Source organism: Numenius arquata, chromosome 1, assembly GCF_964106895.1.
Source record: "Numenius arquata chromosome 1, bNumArq3.hap1.1, whole genome shotgun sequence".
Taxonomy (NCBI): Eukaryota; Metazoa; Chordata; class Aves; order Charadriiformes; family Scolopacidae; genus Numenius; species Numenius arquata.
Genome location: NC_133576.1, coordinates 16,545,178 through 16,571,721, shown reverse-complemented (window position 1 = coordinate 16,571,721; position 26,544 = coordinate 16,545,178). Strand labels below are relative to the sequence as shown.

The window sequence follows — 26,544 nt, the reverse complement described above, 5'->3', positions numbered from 1 at the left end:
CAAAGGAAAGTTTTATTTTTAGCAGTTTTCATTTGGTTGACAGAAGGCCAAAGGTTCTTTTATTTTATCAGCTACATCCTCTGCAATGTACATAGCCTATCTGCTCAAGAAGTAAATTAGCAGTATTTGGAAACACTAGTTCAAGAAGAAACCATGTCATATTTTTGATGCTCACAGGAAGACTCACCATGCAATAAGCATTTAAAGACTGCCTATTTATTCCTCGTGCTGCATACAATGCTTTGTTTTTGCCAGTGATGAAATGCTGCAAATGACAGTTAGCCATTAAGTAAGGGAACTTGTCTTTGTGGTTAGTTCTGTCATACATCTATTTTCCCATCATCTTCCAGCTACCAAATTATTCTTACTGTATTTTAGGAAACCGGCAGGAGGAGGTGTATGTGAGGGGAAATTGTTGGCTTTCTATGTATGAAAGAAACAAGCAGGACTCTGTAACACTTGAAAAGCCAGAGAAAACCAAAAGAGAGTGAGGTCACAGAGCATTGGAGAAGTGCAAGAGAGACAGTCAAGCTAACTGCAGTCTTCGGGAAGATAACAGAACAGGTTATTAAGCAGTCAGTCATTGAGCATCTAAGACAACCATATGATAATAAAAAGCAGATACTGTGAATTTGTCAAGAACAAATCTTTTTCTGACACAGTGAGCATGGGAGAAGCCACAGATGTGACAAACTTGGCTTTGATTGGGCTTTTAATCTAAGTCACCTGGGAGTCTGACAAGCTGCATAGGGAATTATGGCCTAAACTGAAGGGCAGTTATGACAACTACATGAAGAAGTAATTTGGAATACTTCTCTTGCAAACTGGGAGTCAAATGGAGTTACACAATGATCTTTCATGCAGCTAGCTTTATTTCATATTTTCCTGATTACACCTACAATGAAACTAAGAAAGCACACTTTCAGAATGCGGGCTGATAACTAATGTGGGAAAGATTGCAAGCAGTTTAGTAAACACAAGCTGGATGCAAAATGATGATCCAAAAATTCTTTAGAGATGCACGCAAAGTACTACAAACATGACCATGAAAACAAATTCAAATACAAGGGAAAAAATTAGCCAGACAACAAAAACACAGGAAAAAAATCTGAAAGTTACAGTGGGCTATAATTAGAGAGTGAGAGTGCAACGAGCTACAGTTGGAAAAAAAAGAATGGCAAACTTGGCACTATGAAGATCTAACACACAAGAAACAAAAATTTTGCTCTGTTCAGCAGCAGTGAAACACACAGCAGCTGGCCAACAATGTACAGATTAAACACCACATTTAGAGAAATCTGCAGATGGAGTGGAAAAAAAATCTAAACTTTAAGAACACATGATCAGTAGGAAAATATTAGGAGAACAAAATTTCTTTAGTGTAGAATAATGTGAAAAGAGCAACAGGCGAAGCTGTAATCTTCAAGTTCTTCTGCACGTAAAAGACAAAAATGGAATATCTTTATAACCACTAAGGATAGAGCAAGTAATCACTGGCATCATCTGCAGCATGGAATATATTAGGAAAAAAGTCGATGAACTATAAAAATCATCATGTAATGGCATTACATCAACAGATCATGCAGTTCCTGTCACTGAAGCCTTTTCAAAACAAATTAAACAAATTCACCACGAAACGTTTTGTTGTATGTTGCTGTAAGATTCAACACCCCTTTAGTTAATCAGTTAACTTAGCGTCACCTCAGAAATAAAGGGAGATTAGAAACAGATCACACTCATAGTGACAGTCAACTACAACAAAGCCAAGGTTTTACCTAAGTGACATCTGTGTGAACTCACAAAGCAGGACTTCTGACATGAATAAATTTGAAATGGGAATTGAAAGTGACAATTTTGCCTGGATTAAACAAAAGACCTGTAATCCTTGTACTTGAAAACAAACAGTGGCTTGAGTTTATGTTCTGAAAGCAAGGTGCAAACAAAGCTGCTACACAGGCTGGAAAAGTTGGGGCAAATCTGAGCTGCTGGAGCACACTAGCAGGTGCCTCAGCCATGCTCTTATACTTATCTTGCATATGTGTTTGAGCACAAAATTCGATTCACACTTGTTGCATTTTAATCAGCTTTTCAAAAGATGTTTTTGCACATGGTCTTCGGCAAAGGGGATTCACTCAGTTGTTTCACCAGCGCAAACTGTGTTTTCACTAGTGCCCCTGCAACCACATCCTGCCATCTTCCTTGCATTACTGAACAGACAATCCGGGCAAGAATAAAGACTGTCGCACCTGAAACGCGTTCCCTTCTTAAAATCCAGCAGCTGCCTTCCCACTGGCCTCTTCCTAATTCAGGGCGGCTGGGACGCACGAACAGCCTTCCAGTTGGGTACCAAGGAGACCTAACGGCAGTTTAAAATTACCCGCTTATTCCGCCTCGCAAGATCCCTCAGAAAAGAGCGAGGGGAAGGGCCAGGGCAAGCATCACCGGGCTGGGCGGGGTGCAGCACCGGCACCCTCACCCCACCCTGCCCCGCTCCTGGGAGAGCAGCCCCTAAGGGGAGCCCCGGGCGGGCCCCGCCGCCGTTATTCCGGCAGCTCGGCGCCGCCCGCCCCGGGGCTGAGCTTCGCCCCGCCGCCAGCCTCGGCAGCCGCCCTGCGGGAGGGTGCCGGCATGACAGCTACTGACCCCCGGCCCCGCTCGTCCCGACCTCCCCGCCCGCTCTCCCCCGGCGGCGGCGCTCACCATGGCGATGGCGGCGGCGGCGGCAGGCAGCCCGCCTCACCCTCCTGCCGCGAGCGCGACGTGACGCCACGCCAAGCCGCGCCCTGGCAACCGAAGCCCCGCCCCCAGTGCACGGCCCAGCGATTGGGTGAGACGGGGCGGGGAGGGGAAGGACGTCACTCCGCCCGCCGCAGGAAGCGGAAGTTGGGGGAGGTGGCGGTTGTGGCAGTTGCAGGGGTTGTCGCAACGGTGCTGCTGTGCGTGCTGGTAACGTCTGTCGTGGCCCTTTTCCTGGTCCGGGCGGCGTCCCGGTCTTGGGGCTGAGGCAGGGGGGTTGGAGCGGCCGGGGGTTGCCCCCGGCTTGGTGGCAGCGGGGCCGGAGCCTGAGAGCGGCCAGGTCTGTCCCCCTGGAGCGCCGAGGTGGGCGGGAGAGGTCTCGGCCCGTGTTGGCCGATACCGCCGTGGGGTGAGAAACCTCTTTTCCAGGGCGGTGGGTAACGTCCAGCTCTCGTTTACTGGCAAGCTGTGGAGCTGAGGCGAGAGGGAGCACCTCCGAGGCACGGCGGGGGCTGGGCGGCCGGGCCTGGGTCTGTGCTGGTTTTCTGGGGCCATCGTGGGTTGTGACTCATCCGTGTTAATACAGGATTTCCTTGCGTTGTTTGTCGTGTGAGGGGTTCTGTAGGGCACGACTGAGAGGTGCAGCGGTTAACGATTCAACCTGTGAAAAAGTTTTGCCTATAGGGGTGTAATAAAAGGGGGGGAGGGGACGGGGCACAGAGGCTTACACTGCAACTTTTCGAGTAACAGGGCAGTAAGAATAGTATTATGACATGAACAGTGAAGGTGCAGGATCATCAGCAGGTGGTCTCAGGTGAAGTGGATAAGACCAAATGCTCATAATCAGTCTTTTATTGAGTATTCTTGCCTCTTTCTGAGCAGCTGTATTTTCATCCTCCTTGTTCTCCTCAAATGAGTAGAGATCCTTAATCAAAAACGAATGAACAGTAGTAGGAATTAACACATCGTGGTATTAAATGAGCAGAAACATAACTGCAGCTGTAGAAGCAACAGATAGCGAGATGCTTCTATAATTGTAGTTTGAGAAAACTCAAGGAGGGAAAGTAATTTCTTTTGTCTTCTGGTCATCACAAAAGATAAACCTGCCTTCCATGAAACAAATCATGAATCTAGAAAGCTGACAGTAGTGTGCTCACTGCTATCATTATCTTCTCAGGGCAGAGAGCTGTAGCAGCAGAAGTCAAAAAATGTTTAGTTAAAACTTTTCAGTTAGTGGTATAATGGAAGGAAGCAAGGGCTTTGGGAGATCTCCCTTAATCTCTCCGTGTTGTAGTTTAGGCAGGGCTGGCTACTAAATGAACGACACAGAACTGAAGGGGAAAAAAAACCAACAGGGATATATTGATCTCAAACTAATGTAGTTAGTAGCAGACCCTGGAAAAGGGAGGTGAGTAGCCTGGAGCGTTGGGAGTGGATGAACCTGTGGATAAAGGAGGCAATGGTCAATAGCATTGGTGGATGAGGAATAAAATGACCAGAATGTCAGTTTGGGCCAAACTGAGGGTAAAGTTTTACTGTTGGCTTAAACTAAGCACGTGCAGTCACTCAGGGCACTGACCCCTGCTTTGGCAGGGAATTGGCTCTATCAAAAAAGTTGTGTTAGCAAGTGGGACTAAAGCAATTGTGCAACTGTGCAGTTGCCATTGTTTCCTTCTCACCTCTTGGTCTGCTTTAAGCAGAGGGTAGGATTTCCTTTTCTTGTGTTTCTGTGATGATCTTAGGTTATCTCTGCATGGTCATGCAGTTGTACTCTGAGGGTGTTACAGAGTTTTAAAGATGAAGGCTTACTGAAAAATGGAGGGCAACCAGAAAGAGAAATTTGAGGAATGGAAGCTGGAACTGGATGAGGAGCAAGAGATAGGAGTTGAAGTCCAGCTCTTAGTGAAAGAAGAAATAAATACCAGAAGTCTCACTGGCCTTCTCCTTTTAACTCCTGGTGTGGTTTTTATAATTTCTTTTTTTTTTTTTTATTGGGCTTTATTTTGATGTGGGTTTTCTTCACTATGCTACTGAACTGGAGTTTAGAGGTTGTACTAGAAAATAGGGTAATCCAAGATTAATCGTCACTGTTACCTTGCTAAAGGCTTTCTCCCCCCCCCCCCCCCCCGCCCTTTCCTCCTCAGACATATGTAGGTAGGAAGAGCCGACTGCTAAAGAGAAGATGACATCTCTAGAAAAAGGTAGGTGGTTCACATGATATCTAGGCAGACTGGATTAAAAGTACTTTAACTTGAATTCTAAAGACCAGAGTTATACTGTATGCCAGACTCCACTCATTTAAACTTATTCCTTTTATGAAGTTATTAGGAAGTAGTTATGTGGCTTCATTATTGCAGTGAAAACCAGAGCTGCCTGGATGGAACAGTTAATTGAATGTGGCTTTCTAATCCAGTTTTGTATTGAAAAACAGGTTTGTTGCTGGTACTGTAATCTGTTTGTATGCTTGTTTGTCAGTCCCCCTCTAGTATTTAGAACCTGTTGGTGCTGATCAGGCAACTTGAAAGTAGGGCAATACAGTGGTGCTACTAGAGCATTTTTGAAATTCGTTATTTAGAGGATGCAGGCTCACATTACTGCCTGAAGTATGTGTAGCTATGTTCTAAGAAACTTTCTTGCTTTCACCCATTGTGAGAAAACTATTACAATAATATTTCATTCAACTGAAAACTTAGTGAACTTAAATAAAATGAATTTCAGTAAACATTATCATGCATATCAGGGAATTTGGAGCAGAAGGCAGTTTTACTGGTAATATTGGGGTCTGTTGATTAGAAATGAAGCAAAACTGGCTTCTTCGCTGTTCTTAAATCTTTGCTTAGACAACTAAAACACATGGTAGATAGTACTTAAGTCTGCTAAACTTCTAAAGATATTAGTAGCTATGTAGCTAATAGCTGCTTTTCATTTAACTATTGCTTTTAAAATGAGACTGCTCTGATTCTGTCAGCTCCCAAAACCTGATTTTGCTTTCACTCTGTGAGTAATATTGTCAAGAATTTTCTCCATACTAGCTCTTTTTCATACTAGCTTTTTTTTGTTTGTTTTTAATCTGTAGGAAATTAGATTTAATACAATTCAGATTAATGTTTGTGTTTTGTACTATCAGTATTAATAAGCAAGGTACACTTGAGTAAGGACTTTTCTAACTTGTGCTTTATAATTGCTGCTGCAAAAGACTATTTACACATGCAGTTTGCGATTAAAATCTATAATTTTGAAGTACAGAAATTAAGTGAAGAGTTACATGAGACTATAACAAAGTGAAAGGTAGTAAACTTTCTTTCCGCTATTTCTTAATTTTAGCTGATGATGCCTCATCACCCATCCGAGGACCTGGAGATGGCATGGAAACAGAGCAGACAGCTGAATCGGTGGAAGTAATCACTGGAACCAACACTTCAAACCATCACATCCACCACAGCCCACATAAAAAGACAGTCTCTTCCCTGAGTCCTGGAGTTCTGCAGCTAGGGAAAGTCCCTGCTGATAAATCAGTGGAGATTGAAGCTATTCGCATATTAGTCCCCAAAGCAGCTATCACCCATGTTGTTCCCACTAAAAATGCTAAGGTGGTTAAATCAGCAGGACATAAAGGAGACACATTACATCAGTCAGATGGACCCTCAGATCCCAAGAAAGAACAGATAGAGCTGAAAAATGCAATTGAAAAGCTAAAGAATTCAGAAAAACGGTTGTTACAGGATAAAGAAGGTCTCTCTAATCAGCTACGCATACAGACAGAGGTAAGAAATTAAAGATATTTTTCTCTTGCAGATGAGCTGCTTTGGTTTATACTGACAGTTTGTGAATACAACCAAAAAGAACTGTTATGACACTCTAGCCTTGAAATAAATAGTTTCCCTTTTGAATTTACCAGAGAAGAAGTACATCTAAGTAATCCAGTGCCGCTTCTCTGACAACAGATGAAAGCATCAAAGGCTTGAAGCCAAGAGAAACACATTGGAGGGATGTAGGGAAATGTATCTTTCATGAGACTTTGCTCCTCTACTCAACTGCTGAATTTAAAATGTTATGCTATAGAAGGGGTGACTTTAAATTTTCTACATCATATAATTTGTGGATGTCTTGTCTAATCCTTTGTTGTATTACTGATTCAGGTCTTGAATACTACTGAAACTTTCGTTGTTTCTTGTAGTAGGCTTTCATTCTTTCTCTTTGGCCTCTGTTAGAATTTAAACAAGAATATGTTTAATGTGCATTAGTCTCAAATGTTTATGCTCAATGGAGTGGATTGTGAGGCTTAATATATCCTGTGTTGGATTTGTCCTGTTCTGGAAAGAGGCAATTTATTGTTAGCAATTTGCAATAACTTGCACTCCGTTCTGGAAGTAGGAAGTGTTTCATTCTATATTGGTAATTACAGGACAGTCTGGTCTAATTCTAGGTGAATCGGGAGCTGAAGAAATTACTTGTTGCTTCTGTTGGGGATGATCTGCAGTATCACTTTGAACGGATGGCTCGTGAAAAAAATCAGCTAATCCTGGAAAATGAAGTCCTGGGCCGGAATATGTCTCAGTTGTCGGAACAATTAGAGCGCATGTCTATACAGTGTGATGTGTGGCGAAGCAAATTCCTGGCAAGCAGGTATTCCCTCTTACAGAACTGTTAAAACAGCATTCCCATTCAGTCTTTCATTACATGTGCCCATTGCAATGCCTGGCAATGTGCTTATATATGCAGAGGACAGCCACGCAGCTGTACTGACACCTACTATGAAATTTGAGTGTACAGAAAAGGTACAAAATAAGCAAGATTTTTGTAAATCTGAATAGTTCTGCTTTTCCAAGGTAATACAGTGGGTCCTAAATCTCCTAAGATCTTAATGACGGTTCTTGTCAACATAGAAAGAGAAGTTCTTAACTCTGATAGACCGTGTGCAGTTCAGGGTTTAAAACGCTCTTCCAGGACATCTGTCTTGACTTGTCTTAAAGGTAATTAGCTTGACTTTCATCCCCACCCCCCAAGTATGATAGAGTCATCAATGTGTGAAGAAGTTGATTTCGTTAAGTATTCTGCTTACAGTGATTCAGTGAACTACTGGGAAGGGCAGCTCAGTATGGAAGAAAGAGTAGGGGCACCTTCTTATTAAATACAAATTGTGTTACTGCTAAGAACCCTACTGTTACCCATTATTTCATGGTTACAGAAGTATCAAAAGTCAGGAGTAAACCTTAAGCTGGTCTGAATGTCAAAATCTCAGTTGATAATGCATTAGATTTTTAACTTGCTAGGTGTGGTTGTCTTGCCAGATAAGTAAAGAGTGTTCTAGGATTTTTCATCTTTTACTGTGCTTGGATATAACTAACTAAATTTTAATTATGATGCTTAATACATATTACAAAAAGGCCTAACTGCTTGAAGGAGATGGTAATAGAATACAGAATCCTCCCTGTAATTTGCTGGTCTTAAGAAGTATCAGCATATTGAGTGAATGTAAACACTTGTAATAGTCCTAGGTAGGCCTGTTTCTTTAGTATTAATAGGAGTTCTGAGATCAGGGATGCAAGTCCTTTCTAGGAGCGACAGTGTGGTGATGTGCTTGGAGTAACACCATTCAATATTGTAACATTCTGGTTTGTTGAGATCTCGGATTTCTAACTGGTGGTTGTTTAAACGTCATTCCATTTTTCACATTTGCAGTATTGCAGGCATTTGAAATACCTGCTTGAGGGGTCCGTGCCAAGTCTCTTGGCGTAGCAAAATATGACAACAGTTGTCTCATTTGTAGCTCTTAAATGCTCGTATCTGGCATGTACAACATCTAGTTGTTGCCCCTGAGAAAGGCGAAGAGGTGAATGAATGCAGTCTGTAGCCATAGCTGTCATCTTTAGAGATAAGTATGAAAAGGCGTGATTACAGCACACTTGTGAGAACTGTGTTAGTAAAATGAAATGTATTTAGCTTTATCTGTCAGGATGCTTGCCCACCATGTTTGCGTACTCAAGGTGTTTTAAAGTGTCTGCTACTAGATTTGTATTAAGATCGTTTAAACTCAGCAAGTCAAAACGTAATCTTGCACTTGTGTTGACTGCAGTTGAACAGAAATTGCTGTTAATATATGTCCTTTGTAATAAGATTGATATAGGCCCTGCATGGGGGAGGGGCATGAGAACAGCAGCTTAATATTTAGTTTAAGCTGACAAATTAGTCTTTACTAGAATAAAGGTGACTTTCAAACAACTTACGCTACTGAATGGAGATTTCTTTTGCAGGGTTATGGCTGATGAGCTGACCAATACCAGAGCAATTCTTCAGCGTCAAACGAGGGATGCACAAAGTGCAATCCAGGACTTGCTGAATGAACGTGATCAGTTCCGTCAAGAGATGATTGATACACACAAGTATGGTTTTTCTAATCCAGACTGCCTCTGTGTAAACTTTTAATTTCTGACAGTTTATTCTGGGCCAGGGAAGAATCAAATAACTTTACCCTATTCCAGTAAGATTCAACAGAAATCAGTTAATGCTAATGGATAGTATGGTCACTTTTCAGTCTCAGAACTGAAAAAGCCAAAGTAGCATTAATTCTTCCTTCATTGTTCCCTGGAGGTGTTGGGGGTCATGCCATGGAACTCATATCCCTTGTATCCTCAGACTTTCTCTAATCATTTACTGTCTTGACTTCATGTCTCCTCTGTCTCCTTGTAAAACATACAGATTCTTCTAGCCACACTGGCTTTTGAATGCTTATCCTGCCAGATGTAAAATGATTTTTACTGGTATTACAATTCTGTGTTGGTGAGGCCTTGCCTTGGAGAATTGCCTGTTTGCCTTCTTGTTTTTAAACGCTTAAACTTCCTTTTTTGCTTAATGTTTGCCCTCGTGCAGTGAGTCTTCAGAAAAGACAATTCTTCTGAAGTATGCTGTGTGCTGATAGCGTGGAGTACAAAAACCACTAACAGTGCTTTTTTTCCTTTTTGCGCAGGCTGCTGGAGGAGCTGATGGTTTCTCTTCAGTGGGGCAGACAACAAACATACTATCCTAGTGCCCAACCTTACACTACAACAGAGCTAGCAGCTGTGAATTGTAAGCTAGCCAAAGCTGTAAGCTCACATCTTCTTGGAGATGTTGGCACTAACAGTCCTAAAAAGACTTCAACAGCTGTGGAGTTCTGCAACACCCCTGCTGAGAAAATGGCTGAAATGGTAAGAACTCTTTATACATCTCAGTCTGTCAACAGTGTCTTCTTCCCGGAAAGAAACACTTTGCTTTGTGCTAACTGCTTAATATCTTGCCTTTTTTAAAAACTGCATGCAGGGGAAAGATGCTGAATAGAGCTGTTTCCCTAAAAAAAAAAAACACCACCAAAAAATCAACAACCAAAAGCCAACCACAGAAACTTAAACCCACACAAAAAAAAAATAAAACTAGAAGAGTAAGAACAACAACATAAGTAATATGATGATATGTACTATTTCCTTTTCTGTCCCTAGCACCACAAATAACTGGGTCAAAATTTGTTTCGAATTAGTGTCTCGGGAGGAAGCCAACCGAAAATACTTAGTTTGAATATAAAATCAAAGTAGGAGAGGAAACTACATTCAGGTAGAAATAAGTCATAATACTTCAGCAGTAGTTTCTATTGTCCTAAAAATCAGACTCTGTTGAAAGTGGGTGGAAACACAGAAAGAAGCTATATGATTATCTTTCAAGATAAACATCTTCTGCAGTGGAACCTTAAATAGCAAACTAGACTAACAGTTTAGGCTGGAAGGAATTGAGTAACAGTTGAGCAGCAGGAGGCTCGCAGTGCCTGGTTATCTGGATTGTTCTTGCCTGGTTTTGCTCAACTCTGCTAGAAAGATTAGACTTTTTTTATTCTCAATAAAATCATACCTTGGATTACTGGTGGACATTACTAATTAATTTATAAACAGTACTTAACGCCTTTCTATTGAGGGTCTGGATAGATGGAGTTTTATTTTTCAACTTGAAAAATAAAATGAAAAATCTTGCTTTTGGGCAGAAATCCTTCATGGGTGGGTGACTCTCTACTGAGGGGGGCAGAGGGACCAATATGCTGACCCACTTCACAGGGAAGTCTGCTGCCTCCCTGGGGCACGGGTTAGGGACGTGTTGGACAAACTTCCTGCCCTAGTAAACCCCTCTGATTATTATCCCCTGTTAGTATTTCAGGTGGGTAGTGATGAAGTGGGTAGAAGGAGGCCAAAATCAATTAAAAGAGATTTTAGAGCCTTGGGACAGCTGCTTAAGGGATCAGGAACGCAAGTTGTGTTCTCCTCTATCCCTTCAGTGGCAACCATGAATGTGGAAATTAATAGGAAGAGGCAACAGGTCAACTCATGGCTCCAGGACTGCTGTTATCGGCAGGGCTTTGGTTTTTTGACCATAGGCAGCTATATGAGACACCTGGCCTGCTGGTGGCAGGTAGGATGCACCTGTCCCAGGGGGGTAAAAGAATTTTGGGGCAGGAGTTATCAGGGCTCATTAACAGGGCTTTAAACGAGTTCACCCAAGGGTACTCAGGGAGCTGGCAGGAGAGCTCAGCAAGCCTCTCTTCATGATCTATCAACAATCCTGGTCAACAGGAGAGGTACCAGATGACTAGAGGGTGGCCAATGTGACGCCCATCTACAAGAAGGGCGGGAAGGAGGATCCGGGAAACTATAGGCCTGTCAGCCTGATCTTGGTACTGGGAAAGATCATGGAGAGGATCATCTTGAGTGAGCTCTCACGGCAAGTGCAGGGATCCGAGGGATCAGGGCCAGCCAGCATGGGTTTATGAAAGGGAGGTCCTGCTTAACCAACTCGATCTCTTTCTATGACCATGTGACCGCCTTCTCGATGTGGGGAGGGCTGTGGACGTTGTCTACCTGGACTTTGGTAAGGCCTTTGACACCGTCCCCCACAGCATTCTCCTGGAGAAGCTGGTGAATCATGGCATAGACAAGTGTACTCTTCACTGGGTAAAAAATTGGCTGGATGGCCGTGCCCAGAGAGTTGTAATTAATGGGGTGAAATCCAGTTGGCGGCTGGTCACTAGTGGTGTCCCTCAGGGCTCAGTTTTGGGGCCAGTCTTGTTTAATATCTTTACTGATGATCTAGATAAGGGGATTGAGTGCACCCTCAGTAAGTTTGCAGATGACACCAAGCTAGGTGGGAGTGTTGATCTGCTTGAGGGTCAGAAGGCTCTACAGAGGGACCTGGACAGGTTGGATCAATGGGCCAAGGCCAATGGGATGAGGTTTAATAAGGCCAAGTGCCGGGTCCTGCATTTTGGTCACAACAACCCCAGGCAACGCTACAGGCTTGGGGAAGAGTGGCTGGAAAGCTGCCCAGCAGAAAAGGACCTGGGGGTGTTGATGGACAGCCGGCTTAACATGAGCCAGCAGTGTGCCCAGGTGGCCAAGAAGGTCAACGGCATCCTGGCCTGTATCAGGAATAGCGTGGCCAGCAGGAGTAGGGAAGTGATGGTGCCTCTGTACTGGGCACTGGTGAGGCCTCACCTCGAGTGCTGTGTTCAGTTCTGGGCCCCTCACTACAGGAAGGACATTGAGCTGCTGGAGCGTGTCCAGAGGAGAGCCACCAAGCTGGTGAGGGGTCTAGAGAACAAGTGATATGAGGAGAGGCTGAGGGAGCTGGGCATGTTTAGTTTGGAGAAGAGGAGGCTGAGGGTAGACCTCATTGCCCTCTACAACTACCTGAAAGGAGGTTGTAGAGAGGTGGGTGTTGGCCTCTTCTCCCAAGGGAATAATGACAGGACCAGAGGAAATGGTCTGACATTGCAGCAGGGGAGGTTTAGATTAGATATTAGGAAGAATTACTTTACTGAGAGAGCGGTCAGGCACTGGAACAGCCTGCCCAGGGAGGTGGTGGAGTCGCCATCCCTGGAGGTATTTAAGAAACGTGTAGACATGGCACTTCAGGGCATGCTCTAGTGCCTGAGATTGTTGGTTTGTGTCTGTTTGTTTGGTGGTTTGTGGTTTTGGTGTGGGTTTGTTTTTTTTTTTTTTGTGGTTGGACTCGATCTCAAAGGTCCCTTCCAACCATGAAGGTTCTGTGATAGTTGTTAGAAAAGGATAAATCCCATTAAACTTTATAGATTACATTTTCATTCTCAGTTTTTCCATCCTTAGGTGCTACGTGTACTGGATCCAGCTGCGCGTACAGAAACATCAACAGAAGTTTCTTTTTCTGAGACTTCTCAGTCTTCCTTCCTTTCCACAAAGAAGAGCATTGGAAGGTTTCACCCGTATACAAGATATGAAGATGTAACGTTCAATTGTTGCAATCACTGCCAAGGAGAGCTGATAGCCCTTTAAAAGCACTGCCGATACATGCACTCTTTCTGAAGAGTTACAGTAGTTGCTACTCAGCAGGCTTCCCTTTTTCCTGTTTCTTTCCACAATGTCTGGGTTTAACATTGGAAATGATGCAGTTTCTGCTTCTCTACGTCTTGAAGTTAGAGACTGACAGGATTTCCTTAGCCTCTGGGATACTTCTACTACTTTTCAGTCTGGAAAGCTACTTATTTTCTTCTACAAAGGCAAGACCAGAGATGTTATGCTGGTCTGATTCATAGACCATAGAGATGTCCTTGACTATGTAAGGTTTATGGTCTTATTAGCAAATCTCAATGAATTTCTCTTTAGAGGGAGATAAAAGCATAACTAAAGTAAATGAAGTGCTGAGAGGTCATGTTGGGGGGAAAAAAAAAAGGCAATGGAAAATGGTCATCTCCATGCTTTTTTTTTTTTTTTATCTTAGCCGAGGTGATGAACTGTCCCCAGGCGTATGTTCAGCCTTTTAAATTTAATAATAAATGGAATATGTGCAATTATTCCTCATAGCGGTAAGTTCTGCAAGTAAGAGCATATGCAGTGTCGCAGCCTTCCTGGAAAGGAGGTGAAAGAGCTTGAATGAACTCTAGCTCTAATATGTAAATATTAATTGGTTTTAAAGGGATTCGGGAAAAGTGTGTGCGTGAGATTCCTGTGTTTTCCCTAAGTGAAAATAACGGCTTTTCCGTATATTTCAGCTTCTAGAGTGAAGCTGTTACCTATCTGATCCCCAGCAAAGATGGGCTCATGTACCTCCTTTAGTACGTAGTGTTGAAACCTGACCTAGCATTAGAATTCAGTCCTTGCCCAAGGTTGTCCTAGGTGTTAGAGGAAGCTGAAGATAAGCACTAAGTTTGCACAGGTACAAGTAAAAAAATATATTTTTTTTTACCAATATGGTTTTATAATCTTGATGTAGGTTCAAAGACAATTTTTGTCAGATAATCTGCTGAATCCAAAGAAGCCTATTTAAGTTGCAAATGTAAAAAGGGAAGGTAGGAGGATGCAAATATGCATTTTAATTTCTTAATTTTGCTCCCAAATTTATTAATTGTAGCTGTCTAGTTTGGGGAGAGGATTTCTGAAATGGCTGCTTTTACCCAGTTTTCCTTTGAATATCACACCATGATCAGAATATGTAAGTAATAAGTTCTTGCTCTTGCTGGCTGTGCTTCAGTTTGCATGAAGAAAACTACAATAAACTTTCTTTGCTTGCTTTCAGGTTACAATTTTGGATTTAATACAGCTGTATTGTTTTCTCTGCAGCATAAAAGGAACTATATAACATTGAACTGTAAAACTTTTCACTCTACTGGTCTGAGGCAATGAACCAAGAAACGCTTCTTTTGTAGCTTACTACAGTTAGGGAGGTGGTATGAACTTTTGCAGACTTTCCCCCTGCATTTGCTGGCTAGAAACAAGAAGCATTTCTTGCCCTTGGTGTCAGGGGAAGGTCCATGAAGGAGGAAGGTTTCTCATTAGCATGTGAAATTTTCATTTCACATCCATGCCCTTTATCTATGCTGATAAAAGCTTCAGCACAGCCCCCTCCAGTCCAACACCAGTACTCTCTCAATATACCACTATCTCCACACTGGTAAAAGAAAAACACCAATTGCAAATTGGCTTTGCATCTACTCCACTTCCTTCTGTTACAGAACTTCCAGAAAACACTCTGAACGTGGAAAGATGTAACAATGCCAGATCATTGCCAAATCTGTAGGACAGAGTGTTCCTCATCATCTTCTAACTTTATGATTTCACAAGTGACATCAGCACGTTCTCTGACAAGGGTTCAAAATTTAGCTGGGTAAGGTGATGTAGTTTATTATAATTAATTTAGCAAACATGGACATGTATACAAGGAATCCAGCTTCCTTGATATTGGTGAAGGTTGTAATTCACACAACACTTTAATTTCACAGAATAGAAAACTACTGAATATGACTCACAGAAATAAGTTTCAAAAACTATTGCACGTTCACATACGTGTAACTGCCTTCAGTTACCACTTCCCCTGAACTAATAGTCCTCTGGTCTAGCCAGAATGAACAGCTGGTCAACAGATCAATAGAGAGTGGTACAAGAAACAGCATTTCCCAATAACACCACACCTTGTACAGTCTTCATCACAAGTAGCAGCAAACAGCAATATTAATCCAGCAAAAATTCAACATTTTACATAATAGCCTGCATCCAGGAATTCATGGTGGAGTTAAGTATAAAGTGCCTTTTAAAGGCAGGAACTGTATATTTGCCACCCTCACATATAGATCTCACACTCATTTAGACTTGGTCAAACCAAGAAGATCCCTGAGTTATAGATAAAAGCAGGCATTTCAACAAAATTACAAATAAATAGATAGTAAAATCATTGTCAGTGAAGGGAATTGTTATGCTTGCTCGAAGGCTTTAAGAACACCACAAAAAGTAGTTGTAAAGAGGAAAAGCTCAAGCCATAAGAATTAAGAGGCTTGCCACCAAGAACACTGGTTACAGCAACCTTTCAACTGTAATGGTCTGTGAAGCGAAAGGATTTTGGCTCTGAATTAATGCAGTGGATGTTCTGCATCTGTTTTGCTCTTCTGGCTTCTAATCTAAGCTGCCTTGCTCTCTCTTTAGCAGCCAGTTCTTCTGCTCGTTTCTCTTCTCTCTTTCTTTTTAGCCATCTGTGAAGACAGAAACAGGACTAGAAGTACTGACAGTTGCAATCGAAAATTTTACTTCATCCCTTCAAAAGTGACTTGCCCCCATTTAACTAGAGTCGCCTCGTCCTGTGGGATAAAGTTAGGCTGAGCCAGTCTAAAAGGCTGCCACTCCTCACTTTTCCATCCCAATTCTCCTGCTTCTGCACTCGCCTTCTCCTCCGCTTCCCCCTTTTGTTGAACTGATTCAACTCATGGGCTCAAGTTGCATCCATTTTATTGGATTAACTTTCTGCTTGTTTAAGGAACTGCATCAACCCACGCCTGCTCCAGAACAGGCAAAAAGGGGTAGGGGAGAAGTCTCCCTTTTTCAGCAGAAGCAATTCACTATTTCAGCTCAGGTTCTGACAAGTAATTTCACAACAGTGAACAAACAACATCAAGGAATTGATGTATTTTTGCTAGGGTGTAGGTTTATGAGGGCATATTTATGCCAAAAAAAAAAAACCCACCCCAAACCAATAAGGACTTCAGCAATAAAGATATACCATAAAATAACTACAGTCTTAAGCTGATAGACTACAAAATTTTCAAATATGATTCCCCAGGAACGATCCTACTCACTCTTTAAAGGCTCTGTTGCATTCCTCTGTTCTTGGAAAAAAGGCAATTCCCTCAGCTTGGCGTCTCAAAATTTCGATCTGTTTTTCTTTCATGTGTTCTTGGTGCTTTTTTTTAAGCCATAATCTGAAGGCTTCTTCTGGGTTCCTGTTCCTCTCCTATTTAAAAAAAACCAAACACATATATACACAAGGTTTATCAATAAATTACCTTTATATTAATCATGTTACAACACTTTTGAACTGCTGGCATCTCCCATCCACAAAACATACTTTATAAGCAAACTAAAGCATATGCTAATCTGGCATGGAATACATACATGAGCAAGCATTCAAAGTGGTATGTTTTTAAAAATACTGCATTTAGCTTTTCAGGCCCATTGCTGCAAGGCAGAGGGACTTTAGAACAGAGCATCTGAATCTTCGGCTTTTTGTCAGGTCACGTGCATTCACTGCTGCCAATAAGTTCTGTTGGTAAGGAATACACTTTCAAAGGGTTTTCTGGCTGCTTGTTCACTGCAGGATTCAATCAAGTCATTCTCCTGAAAAGCAGCATCACTATGTAAAAATTTAAGATTTTTATAGCTATTAAGTCATATATGCAGCTTCAGTGACACAAGCCACCCTGCCAAGTAAACATGCAAATCATAGAATCATAGAACCACAGAAATGTCTAGGTTGGAAGGGACCTTTAAGATCATCTAGTCCAACCATCAACCTAACTCTGATTAAAAAAAAAAACATCACTAAACCATGTCACTAAGCACTATGTCAACGCATCTTTTAAATACCTTCAGGGATGGTGCCTCAACCACTTCCCTGGGCATTCCAGTGCTTAATAACCCTTTCAGTGTAAAAATTTTTCCTAATATCCAATCTGAACCTCCCCTGGCACAACTTGAGGCCATTTCCTCTTGTCCTATCGCCTGTGACTGGGGAGAAGAGACCAACCCCCGCCTCTCTACAACCTCCTTCCAGGTAGTTCGATCTAGCTTTTCACTAAAAGCAATGTAACAAAAACATTCCTATAACTCTAAATTTTCATATGCTTAGTGTCCTGGTCTCAGCTGAGATAATTTTCTTTCTAGTGCTTGCTGTGGTTTCAGATTTGGTATGCAAGGCATGTCAATAATGTGTATTGTTTTAGGTGTTGCTAAGTGATGTTTATACTAGTCAAGGACTTTTTTCAGCTTCCCATAGAAGCTGAGAAGGAGCCTAGACAGGAAAATGGAATGGCCAATGGAATATTCGGTACCATAGACGTCATGCTCAGTATATAAATGGGGGTTGGCTGACAGGGAGGAGTGCACTGGGCAGGGGCAGAATCTGTGATCTCTGCTTGGGTTGGGCTGGGCAACCAATTCACCACCTGGTGAGAGTGACTTGTGTCTTGTACATTCTTTTACCATTATTATTATTGTTATTTTCCTTTTCTGTTTTTGTTCTATTAAACTATCTTTGTGTCAGCCGACAAGGATTTTTTTCCTTTCCCCTCCTGTTCTCCTTCTTCTCCCTACCCTTCTGGGGAGAAAAAGGGGTGAGCGAGAGGCTGCGTGGTTCTAGTTGCTGGCTGGGGTTAAACCACGACCCTTAGCTAAGAACACAGGCTTAGAATTTGGTTTTCCTATTTCACAAGGGCACTATAAATCCCAGTCCTACACTAGGGGTATCTTACTTTGCTGTTCAACTCTTCTAGCTCCTTTGCACGACGAATTCGCTTTTCTTCTTGCACTTGTTCTTTCTTCTTCTGTAACCAAGCTTTAAAAACCATCTCATTCTCTCTTCTCTTCTGTTCTTCTTGTTCCCTTTTCTTTTCTTCTTCCTTGAATGGAATTAAGAGTGAATAAAGATAGTTTTTAAGAGAATCATCTTCATCTGCAAAGGCCTTCATTGTTACAAAAGACAACACATAAGCCATTTGAGTTACATGACAGAGACACAAAAATACTGATGAAAGGAGTACTCAGGGACTGCATCATAGTTGATACTATGTTTGAGCACTTCTGTGGCTCAGGTTACATTCAGATACTTTCAGTCTAACACTTTTTGTCATTACCTCCATTTCCATGATACAACTCAACTCACAGACATTTCACTAGCAACAGGTGAAGACTTTTAAAATTAAGCCTGCCCAATAGCTCTGATTGGCTTAAAATCAGATTAAACCGATGCATTTTAAAAATTAATGAAACTCTCAGGCTCGTTGGACCGCTAAACCCTAAAGGCTATTTAACCACCTATGGACTGCAGGCACTACTTTGTAAATAAGGATTTATTTTTTTTCTGGACATAAAGTTGTAACGTATTTACTTAGGGAGTATTAACAGCTTAATACTTTTTTTCAAGTTTACGAAATGATTTTTACAAAATTGAGAAAACTTTTTTGTAATTATTAATCACACTTTAGCTAATAACAAGTACCTAAAAAGAGGAGAAAGGCTTCAAACAATAGTTCAGAAAGCTGATAAGGACATTTTACGAGGTTTTGATTCTCTCTGACACAAGAGCGACAATCCCCACTCATTTCAACAGTCGGAGTAATCTGTTCTTGTGAATAGATGATGTTCCTCCCACCTATACACTTTCAGTTTACCCTCCAAATTTACAATTTGTAATTTACTGAAATGAAAGAACCCCCACCAAAATGAAGCAATGGGATTCCAGTAACATCAAGAAATGTTTCATGCCTGTGAAGTCCATCACAGAATGGAAGAGCTCCATTCAAGAATGAAGAAAATAAGATAATACATTCTTACCTTTTAATAATTCAGCCAACAGAGGAAAAGATTTAGTACACACTGTTAGGAAAATAACCTTCCTTACCTCCACCAGACTACCTTTTACTTTAAGCAGGCAGAGTATGGGGTCAAGAGATCTAGTCTTGTGCGTAAAAAGAAAAGACATCAGTAACTCTTCACATTTCATACCCCTGGTTCCTAAGCTAAGCCTCAGCAAACTTTTCAAATAAAGCAGGCTAGACATATTTCCATGGGAGGAAAGCAACTTTGAAGCCACTTAGCCAGCTACTTAGAACGACGTTTTTATAGAGCAACACACATAGTAACCTACCTTTTTGCAATTGTATGATCATAATGCAAAGTGAAGCAAAACATCTGAGTTTTTCAAATCTTTGGTAAAGATTTCTGAAGTTCCTGTTACAGCTGCCAGAGGCTGACTCTCTATTAAATATTATTTTTTTCTGAATAAGGAGCTGAGAAAAAATTTAAAGAGGTTTTTTTCCCAGTAATACATAAGATACTGATTTGATTTTCTAAAATATTTTTTTTTTCTTTTAAATTACTGCTCTTTATAGATGCAAGAAGAATAACTTAAGTCCTAGGAATATTTTCCTCTTTTTGTTCTCTCTGTAGTGCCCAGGTAAAACCAAATGAGAAGGAAAAGTAGTATCCACTAACAGAAAAAGGGGAAAATAACTTACTGTGCAACAAACTCATTAAGAAAACCTACAACACTCACCCATGCAAAACCTTTACAGGGAAAAAGTATCCAGTTGTATTATCAGTCAACACAACTTCACCTGCATGCACTTTATGTAAGCAACAACACATGCCACTTTTGAAGTCAGCTCTATCTTCTGTATGTTAAACACACCCTGCTTTGTTCACAGTTCTCATAGTCATTCTCCTGTGTAAATCTTATTTTATACCTGAACACTCTCCCATATGATAATTACCTATTACATACTTTATGAGCACCTGAACCTGCATTACTGTGCTTAATGTTAACTTCCTGCATTGCAGTGTAATCTACGGAGATGCAATACCATGTGCTACATTCCAGTAAACAGTGGGCCTGTAATGGAACCTAGGTAGAAAAAGAGTCAGTAAGCAAAAGCAGTAAGAACAATATAGCGGAAGGCGGATTTATGCAGGATATTTTAAATAAATACTTGATTTCTCCTGTAAACAAGGCATGATCCTATGCCACTCTGTGGGCTTTTTTTCTTTTAAGGAAAAGAGTTTTGACAGATTCTGTACAAACTCCAGAGGCGAATAATGATAATGATAATTATTATTATTACTGCCTCTTTTATCATGGAAAAACGGAGTAAATGCCATGAACATGTGGTCTCTGTAAAGCAAAGAAACTGGATGGTTACTGTGATCTACTTCTTGCCTCTATGTCTTTACCTCTTTCCTCAGTTTTTCTTTCCTTTGTTCTAGCTGCTTCCGCAATTCTTTTTGTCTGGGAGAAAGACAGTAAGTGGAGCTTCTCATGGGCACACTTGCAGACTGCGCTCTCTGCGGGGTCTTCCGTCTTCCCAGACCTCTTGCAGCATTGAGAGCAGAATTTGGACGACGCTTAGGGTTAGATGGAGGCTTAGGGAAATACACACACTCTTCTCCACTGTGAGAAAAAGAATGTGCTCCTGGTCTTACTGGAGGTACTTCCTTCATTCCAGAGACAGTGCCAAAAGGACTGTAGTGTGAAGACTTTGGAGACGTATGTTGAGTTTCAATATCAGTAAAAGAAACACTTATAGGGGGCAAAAAGCCCTGGCTTTCGATATCACGTAAACTTAAGAGTTCAAACTTCCCATCTTTTTCCACTAGGATTTTGCCATCCTTCTTTTCCTCATCCTTGCCAGCACGTGGTGAAAGTGATGTGCTTTCCTGCCCCATTTCACTAGAAATATGCAACCGAGATAGCCTATTTGAAACATCATCTCCTTTTGCAAGGTCAGCTTTACAAACTTCAGCATCTTCTAGAGGAGGAACTTCAAGATCCACCAACTTATCCTTAAATTTTAATTTCCGTTCTCTGTTCTGATCCACGGGAGCCTGATTCTTGAGCAGTTTGTTCGCCTCTTCAATCTTTTCCAAGATGTAACGCTTTATTTCTTCATCCTCTTCTTCATCTAGTTCCTGCTGGTTTTCCAGCTTGGATTCTTGGATAGAGCTTTCACTATCAGTATCAGATACGCGGTCCCCCTGTTTACTATCAGACCTGGATTCCAAACTCTCTTCATTGGAGGGTCTCACTTTTGCACCTACATCCGCCTCTGAAAGCTGATCTGGATTTTCTTCCATTTCCTCATTGTCTTCCTCAAACTTGTCTGCAACTTCAACAATCGGTGCTTCAATATCCTCTTCATTTTTTTCAGGATTCTAAAAAAATTAAAATAAACTATTCTATTCTCCCAACAAAGAACAGTATCAGAGAAACAGAAGAGAAATAGTGAGAGAGAAGATCAGTACTAACTACCCTAATTCTAAAATGGCTGTCAAATAGTGCATGTCATAACTAATAGCTTTTTTTGGCACTAACCGTTTCTCCATGTTCACATCTGCACAAAGTTTAACTAACCACGGCTTGCACCAGCAATCAGTGACAGCATAAAAACAGAACTTGCACGAACACTTAAAGGAACCCAGAAGTACTTCTGAAACAAACATATAATTTTCAATGAACACTGAATTTTCTGCTTTAAAACAATTATAAATAAACTAACCGGTTCACTGAATTACTTTTCTCTATAATTCTAAATAACCTTCCTTGTCAAAATTCAGTGAATATACCTACACATTTCAAATAATATTGTATTTTCTGCTTACGATTCCAAATATTACTCATTTTTGTCTTCTAAATAAGACAAACAGCATTTAATTTAACAAATACCTCTCCTTCACCAAGGTCATCTTTTTCATCTTCATTAATTAGGCATTCGAGGTCTTTTTCAAAGTCATCCTCATATTCTCCACTTTCTGTTAAATCACTCATATCTGCTGGATCTTCTTGGTCTTCCTTTTCACTCATCTTGGTGATGTGTTAGAAGAGTACTATAAAGAGGAGGGGAAAAAATTGTTTTAAAACTCTAATGACACAAAAATATAGAACATTGATATCTCTTATGGCACCCACATCAAGCTTGCGAGCAGTATCAATACAATCATGTTAGACAGCACCACAGCACCTCAAAACTAAGGATGACTAATGGTTTATAAACATGAAAGGTTTTGGCATTTCCAGTTCCAACTACTAGGGGAAGATTTAAGTCAAAGCAAACTGAGGTGACTTAATGCCTTGCAGTGTGTCTCTGACAGAGCTAAGACTAGAACGCATGATCCTCTTATGTGTTAGTCCCATCCTTTAACAAAGAGATCACTGGTTTATGTTTATTAGAAGTACTAGCAGCTTTCATTGCTCCCAGGTACATTTTACATTGTTGTTTTCTATTTGCCTGGCCCACTTTCCTTTAAAGAATTCTTAACTTGTTTAAAGTTACACTGCAAAGATATGGGATGCACAAGTCCTAGAAGATCCATGCCATGACTTACAGTAGATCAAATTACCCAAAAGCTTCCCATAACAACATATTCAAAGGAAAAGACATTCACTGAATTCTTGACAGGAACCTTCTACTAGAGTGACTGAATATTTACAAGCAGCTAGCTTTCAAACCATATCACCTCCACTAGTATTAGGGGTAAAGAAAGCCACACAGACACCAATTGAGAATGCTGGAAAAGGATTCAGTTCTGGTTTGAATTTCTGAGGACAACAATGAGATATACTCAGTAGCCAGTTAATCAGGCTGGATATAGATTCATCATATATGGATTCATCACAAAACTGAAGATGAGGCACTATAAGGATTGAATATTGTAAACAATCTTTGGACTGCATAGCACACAGGTGCCAACAGCTCCTGAAGGACTGCTTAAATGCCGGAAGGACTGCTTGAGGGTCCAGGCTGACCGCCTTTGCCACTGCCCAGCTTCTCAGTTGAAGGCATCTGTCTCCATTTGAAGACACAAAAGGATTAAAGATGTGTGGAGACACACATCAGCTTAGACAGCTGATTCTGTTCTTTTTACAGCTTTAGCCACTTATCATTCCGTCACTAGTTTGTTTGTTGCTGTTTACAAAAGCAACATAAAAGAAGGAAATGCTGATTATTCAAAAGTTCCTATTCTCTTTGTTCCCTCTGACATAGGCTGGAAGGTGCCACTTCTAAGTGTCTCTCTAGTAGGACAAATCTGTGTCATTTACAACACACTAAAAGAACCTGATAGGAGTATTAGCATATGGCAACACAATACTGGATGTAAGAAAGAGCTCTGACCCTGGATTGCCCTGGAACAGCAAGACAGCACTTGCTGTGTGACCATCCTGCCCTTCCAGACAAGAAGGGTTGCACCTGGACTTCCCAATCTGTCTAGCGTTTTGCCATGCATTTTGTGAAAAAACCTTCCTTCAAGCTTTTGTTTTAAATTCTGGTGAGCATCTTGGAGTTATCAGTTATTTACTCACACGAATACCAGCTCCTCTTCTTAAAACTGTGTTTCATGCTTGACAAGAGCACTGCTCTTTTAGACCTCAAAATTTAGTCAAAATTTGTTTAAGAGGAGGAACGGTAATAAAGCTGGGCACGTTTGTTGTAAACTTGTTTGTATACAGACTTTATAAAAGCTCTTCTTTTTGTTTGATCCATATTTTGTTCAAGAAAATCTGGCAATTTTTTCTCTTAATTCACTTCTTTTTAGCCAGAACTTGCCATGAGAATCACTCCAGATTTCTCCAAGTTTAAATTTTCAAATTCGTTCAGACTGTTGCCTTGACTTCCCACACCACGTCTATTTCCACCACGTTTTTCCTGTACCTCTTCCCATACAACATGGAAACCTTTTTGCTTGGAAATGCACCTTCCTTCACAAATATCTTTGGTTTGGGTGCTGACATGTACCTGGGCTCTTAGTGGAGGTCACTGCTCTAGTAGATATTCAGCACAAAAGAAGTATTTCTTTTTAACTTCATCATTATGGTAAGTGGATGCAAAAGCTACAAAGTTGACTTGCACCTTTAACAAAACACGTTCACACCAGTCTGTGACACTCAACACAAATACCGAAAACTTTTCAAATTATTTAGGTTATGTATAATAAAGGGGAGCAGCATAAAAATCAGCCTCTTCTGTTGCACTATAAAGTAGTCATGGCTGAAGAGATAATTTCAATTACTTTGTTTCAGAAAATCCTGAATTAGCTCCTATTCTATTTAGGGTCTTATGAAGGAAAGATCAAAGTGCTTCAGCTTTAATAGCGACCAAAAAATACTCAGAAAATCCCAATCCTTCATTTTCACCTGCTTCTAGTTCTAACTGGAACACACACACACACAGAGCGTGACTGAACTGTTGTGCAAAGCTTAGTAACAGCTCTGAGGGGTTATATTCAGGCGCAGGTTAGGCACAGTTACAACAAGAGGGACAAACTGATGGACTTTGCTTGTTTTGCCAGCTTCATACCAACATCTACACACACACAGAGACACAGACTCAGGAGCCCGAACCCAGCACTGTTGCGGTGAGGGCTGCCCAGCACCGCGGCCGGCCCTCGGAGTAGCCCGGCGGGGCCGGCACCTCCTGACTCCGTATTTGAAGGCGGGCAGACCGGCGAACGGCATCCCCCGCCCTACCGACATCGCCTCACCACCGCTCCTACCACTACCCACCATGTGGCCGAAGCGGCCTCTCAGCGGGCCGGAGCGAACACGAGCCGGCCCTGCGCAGCCCAGCAACCGCCTCCCCGGTCCAGCCGGCAGGTGCGGCCGCTGTCCGCCTCACCTGGCACTACCAGGGCCCCGCCTGCCTCGGACAACCTGCTCACCGCGGCCCCGCCGCTATCCGCCCCCGGCCCGGGGGCCGAGGCGCCGCCGCCGGCCGAGGCACGCCCTGCCGGTGCGACCGGCGGCGTTGCCATGGCAGCAGCGGGGGCTGCCCCTCCCGCTCACCTTCTAGCAGCCGTCAGCACCGCCGACGGTGGCCCCCGAGGGCCAAACTCTGCCCCGCCTTGGGCACGGGCGCCGTGGGGAAATGGCACCGCCCTGTTGCCATGGAAACGGGCCTCCGCGCAGCGGCCCACCCCATCCGTCTTTGTCCTCCATTTTCAGGTGTGAGGGCTCGTTGGGAGAAGGCGCTTTTTTCTCCCTTCGCATTAGAAAATGTCATGTAACTGTCGGAAACTAAAGCGAAGCATAATACGGGGGGGGGGGGGGGAGGGAGAAGAGGGGGCGACAGCTGTGAGTGCCTGGGCTAGGGGGAGCATTCCCCTGGGCCAGCTGAGAGCCTCTTGATGCTGTTTACATTATGCACTTGTCTGAGAGCAGGCTGAGCCTCAGCAGTTTTTATGTTGTATTATTCATGCTCAGGCTGGCAACGAGCAATCTGATGAGAATGAAAGCCAGCGGCATCAGAATTTGGGCTTTTGTTGGTGAACACAAGCACCACATCTCCAAGGGGGTGCTCCTCAGCGTTAATCACACATTAGTCCCAGAACTTGGAAATGGGAGGAGGCAAAAAAAAATTCCACTCTAAAGAGATACAATTCCGGAAAAAAAAAAAGTCATCAAAGGGCAAAGGGAAGGGCCCCAGGCTGCTGGCAGCCCTCCGTGCTGGAGCTGAGGCTGCTCCCCCAGCCACACAAGACTGAGAGATGTGATGCAGCCAGGATCATAGAATGGTTTGGGTTGGAAGGGACCTTAAAGATCATCTGGTTCCAACCCCCTTGTGATGGGCAGGGACACTTCCCACTAGACCACTTTCCTCAAAGCCCCATCCAGCCTGGTCTTGAACACTTTCAGGGATGGGGCCTCAACAACTTCTCTGGACAACCTGTTCCAGTGTTTCATCACCCTCATACTGAAAAACTTCTTCCTGATATCTAAATCTACCCTCTCCCAGGTTGAAGCCATTATCCCTTGTCCTATCACTACATGCTGTTGTAAAAAGTCCCTCCCCATCTTTCCTGTAGGCCCTCTTTAAGTACTGAAAGGCTGCTATAATGTCTCCCCAGAGCCTTCTCTTCTCCAGACTGAACAACCCCGACTCTCTCAGCCTGTCTTCATAGGATGTGTAGTTTGAACCAAGGCTGGTCCTTCCTCAGGGTTTGGGATGTTGCTTCCCAGCATACCACATTTTGGAGGAGGATGCTCCTGAGCTCTCCCACCAGCATGCAGGCCTTGGCCATGGCAGCATGCCCCCCCCCCCCCCCTTCATGGTAGATGGACAAAGGGAGGGAGAGAGTCATCCTCACTGGTAGCACTGGTCCCCCACCCAGCCGTGGCCCCCAGTTTTGAATACGCTGGTCCAGAAAAGTGAAGGATGACAGTCTATAAATGCACCAGAAGGCCACAAACCTCAGAGGGCAGCCCTGTTCTAGCACTAAAGGTTAATGTTAA

The 26,544-nt window shown here is 42.4% G+C and overlaps 3 protein-coding genes across 6 annotated transcripts in view; 1 reads left to right on the top strand and 2 right to left on the bottom strand.

Annotated features, from left to right (window-relative positions):
- The window catches only part of NME7 (NME/NM23 family member 7), a 94,660-nt gene extending 91,900 nt beyond the window's left edge, over nt 1-2,760 (bottom strand). The window contains exons 1-2 of one of the 2 annotated variants that reach the window (XM_074159796.1): nt 2,701-2,760; nt 2,247-2,356 (exon numbers count right to left, since the gene is read on the bottom strand). Coding sequence is in view for 1 of the 2 variants with exons in the window: in XM_074158952.1 (XP_074015053.1) it covers nt 2,701-2,703 (3 nt within the window). In the remaining variant the exon portion in view is untranslated. The remainder of the gene's footprint in view (nt 1-2,246; nt 2,357-2,700) is intronic. The other variant, XM_074158952.1, reaches the window with a different exon arrangement.
- A 111-nt stretch (nt 2,761-2,871) lies between these two features.
- Nucleotides 2,872-14,368, top strand: BLZF1 (basic leucine zipper nuclear factor 1). Of its 3 annotated transcripts, none has more exons than XM_074149193.1 (7): nt 2,872-2,936; nt 4,881-4,937; nt 6,061-6,500; nt 7,163-7,362; nt 8,991-9,119; nt 9,704-9,923; nt 12,876-14,368. In XM_074149193.1, exons 2-7 carry the CDS (start codon nt 4,919-4,921, stop codon nt 13,059-13,061), a joined length of 1,194 nt encoding a protein of 397 aa, XP_074005294.1. In that variant the 5' UTR covers nt 2,872-2,936; nt 4,881-4,918; the 3' UTR covers nt 13,062-14,368. The 3 variants fall into 3 exon arrangements, with proteins under 3 accessions (XP_074005294.1, XP_074005285.1, XP_074005277.1); XM_074149184.1 differs by having other exon boundaries at nt 2,872-2,946; XM_074149176.1 differs by having other exon boundaries at nt 2,872-3,076.
- Nucleotides 14,369-14,891: 523 nt separating this feature from the next.
- On the bottom strand, nt 14,892-22,122 carry CCDC181 (coiled-coil domain containing 181). Its single transcript, XM_074156574.1, has 6 exons — nt 21,985-22,122; nt 20,745-21,473; nt 20,496-20,684; nt 18,020-18,166; nt 16,349-16,503; nt 14,892-15,748 (listed from the first exon to the last, which is right to left on the bottom strand). Exons 1-6 carry the CDS (start codon nt 22,120-22,122, stop codon nt 15,586-15,588), a joined length of 1,521 nt encoding a protein of 506 aa, XP_074012675.1. The 3' UTR covers nt 14,892-15,585.
- Nucleotides 22,123-26,544: the final 4,422 nt, after the last annotated feature.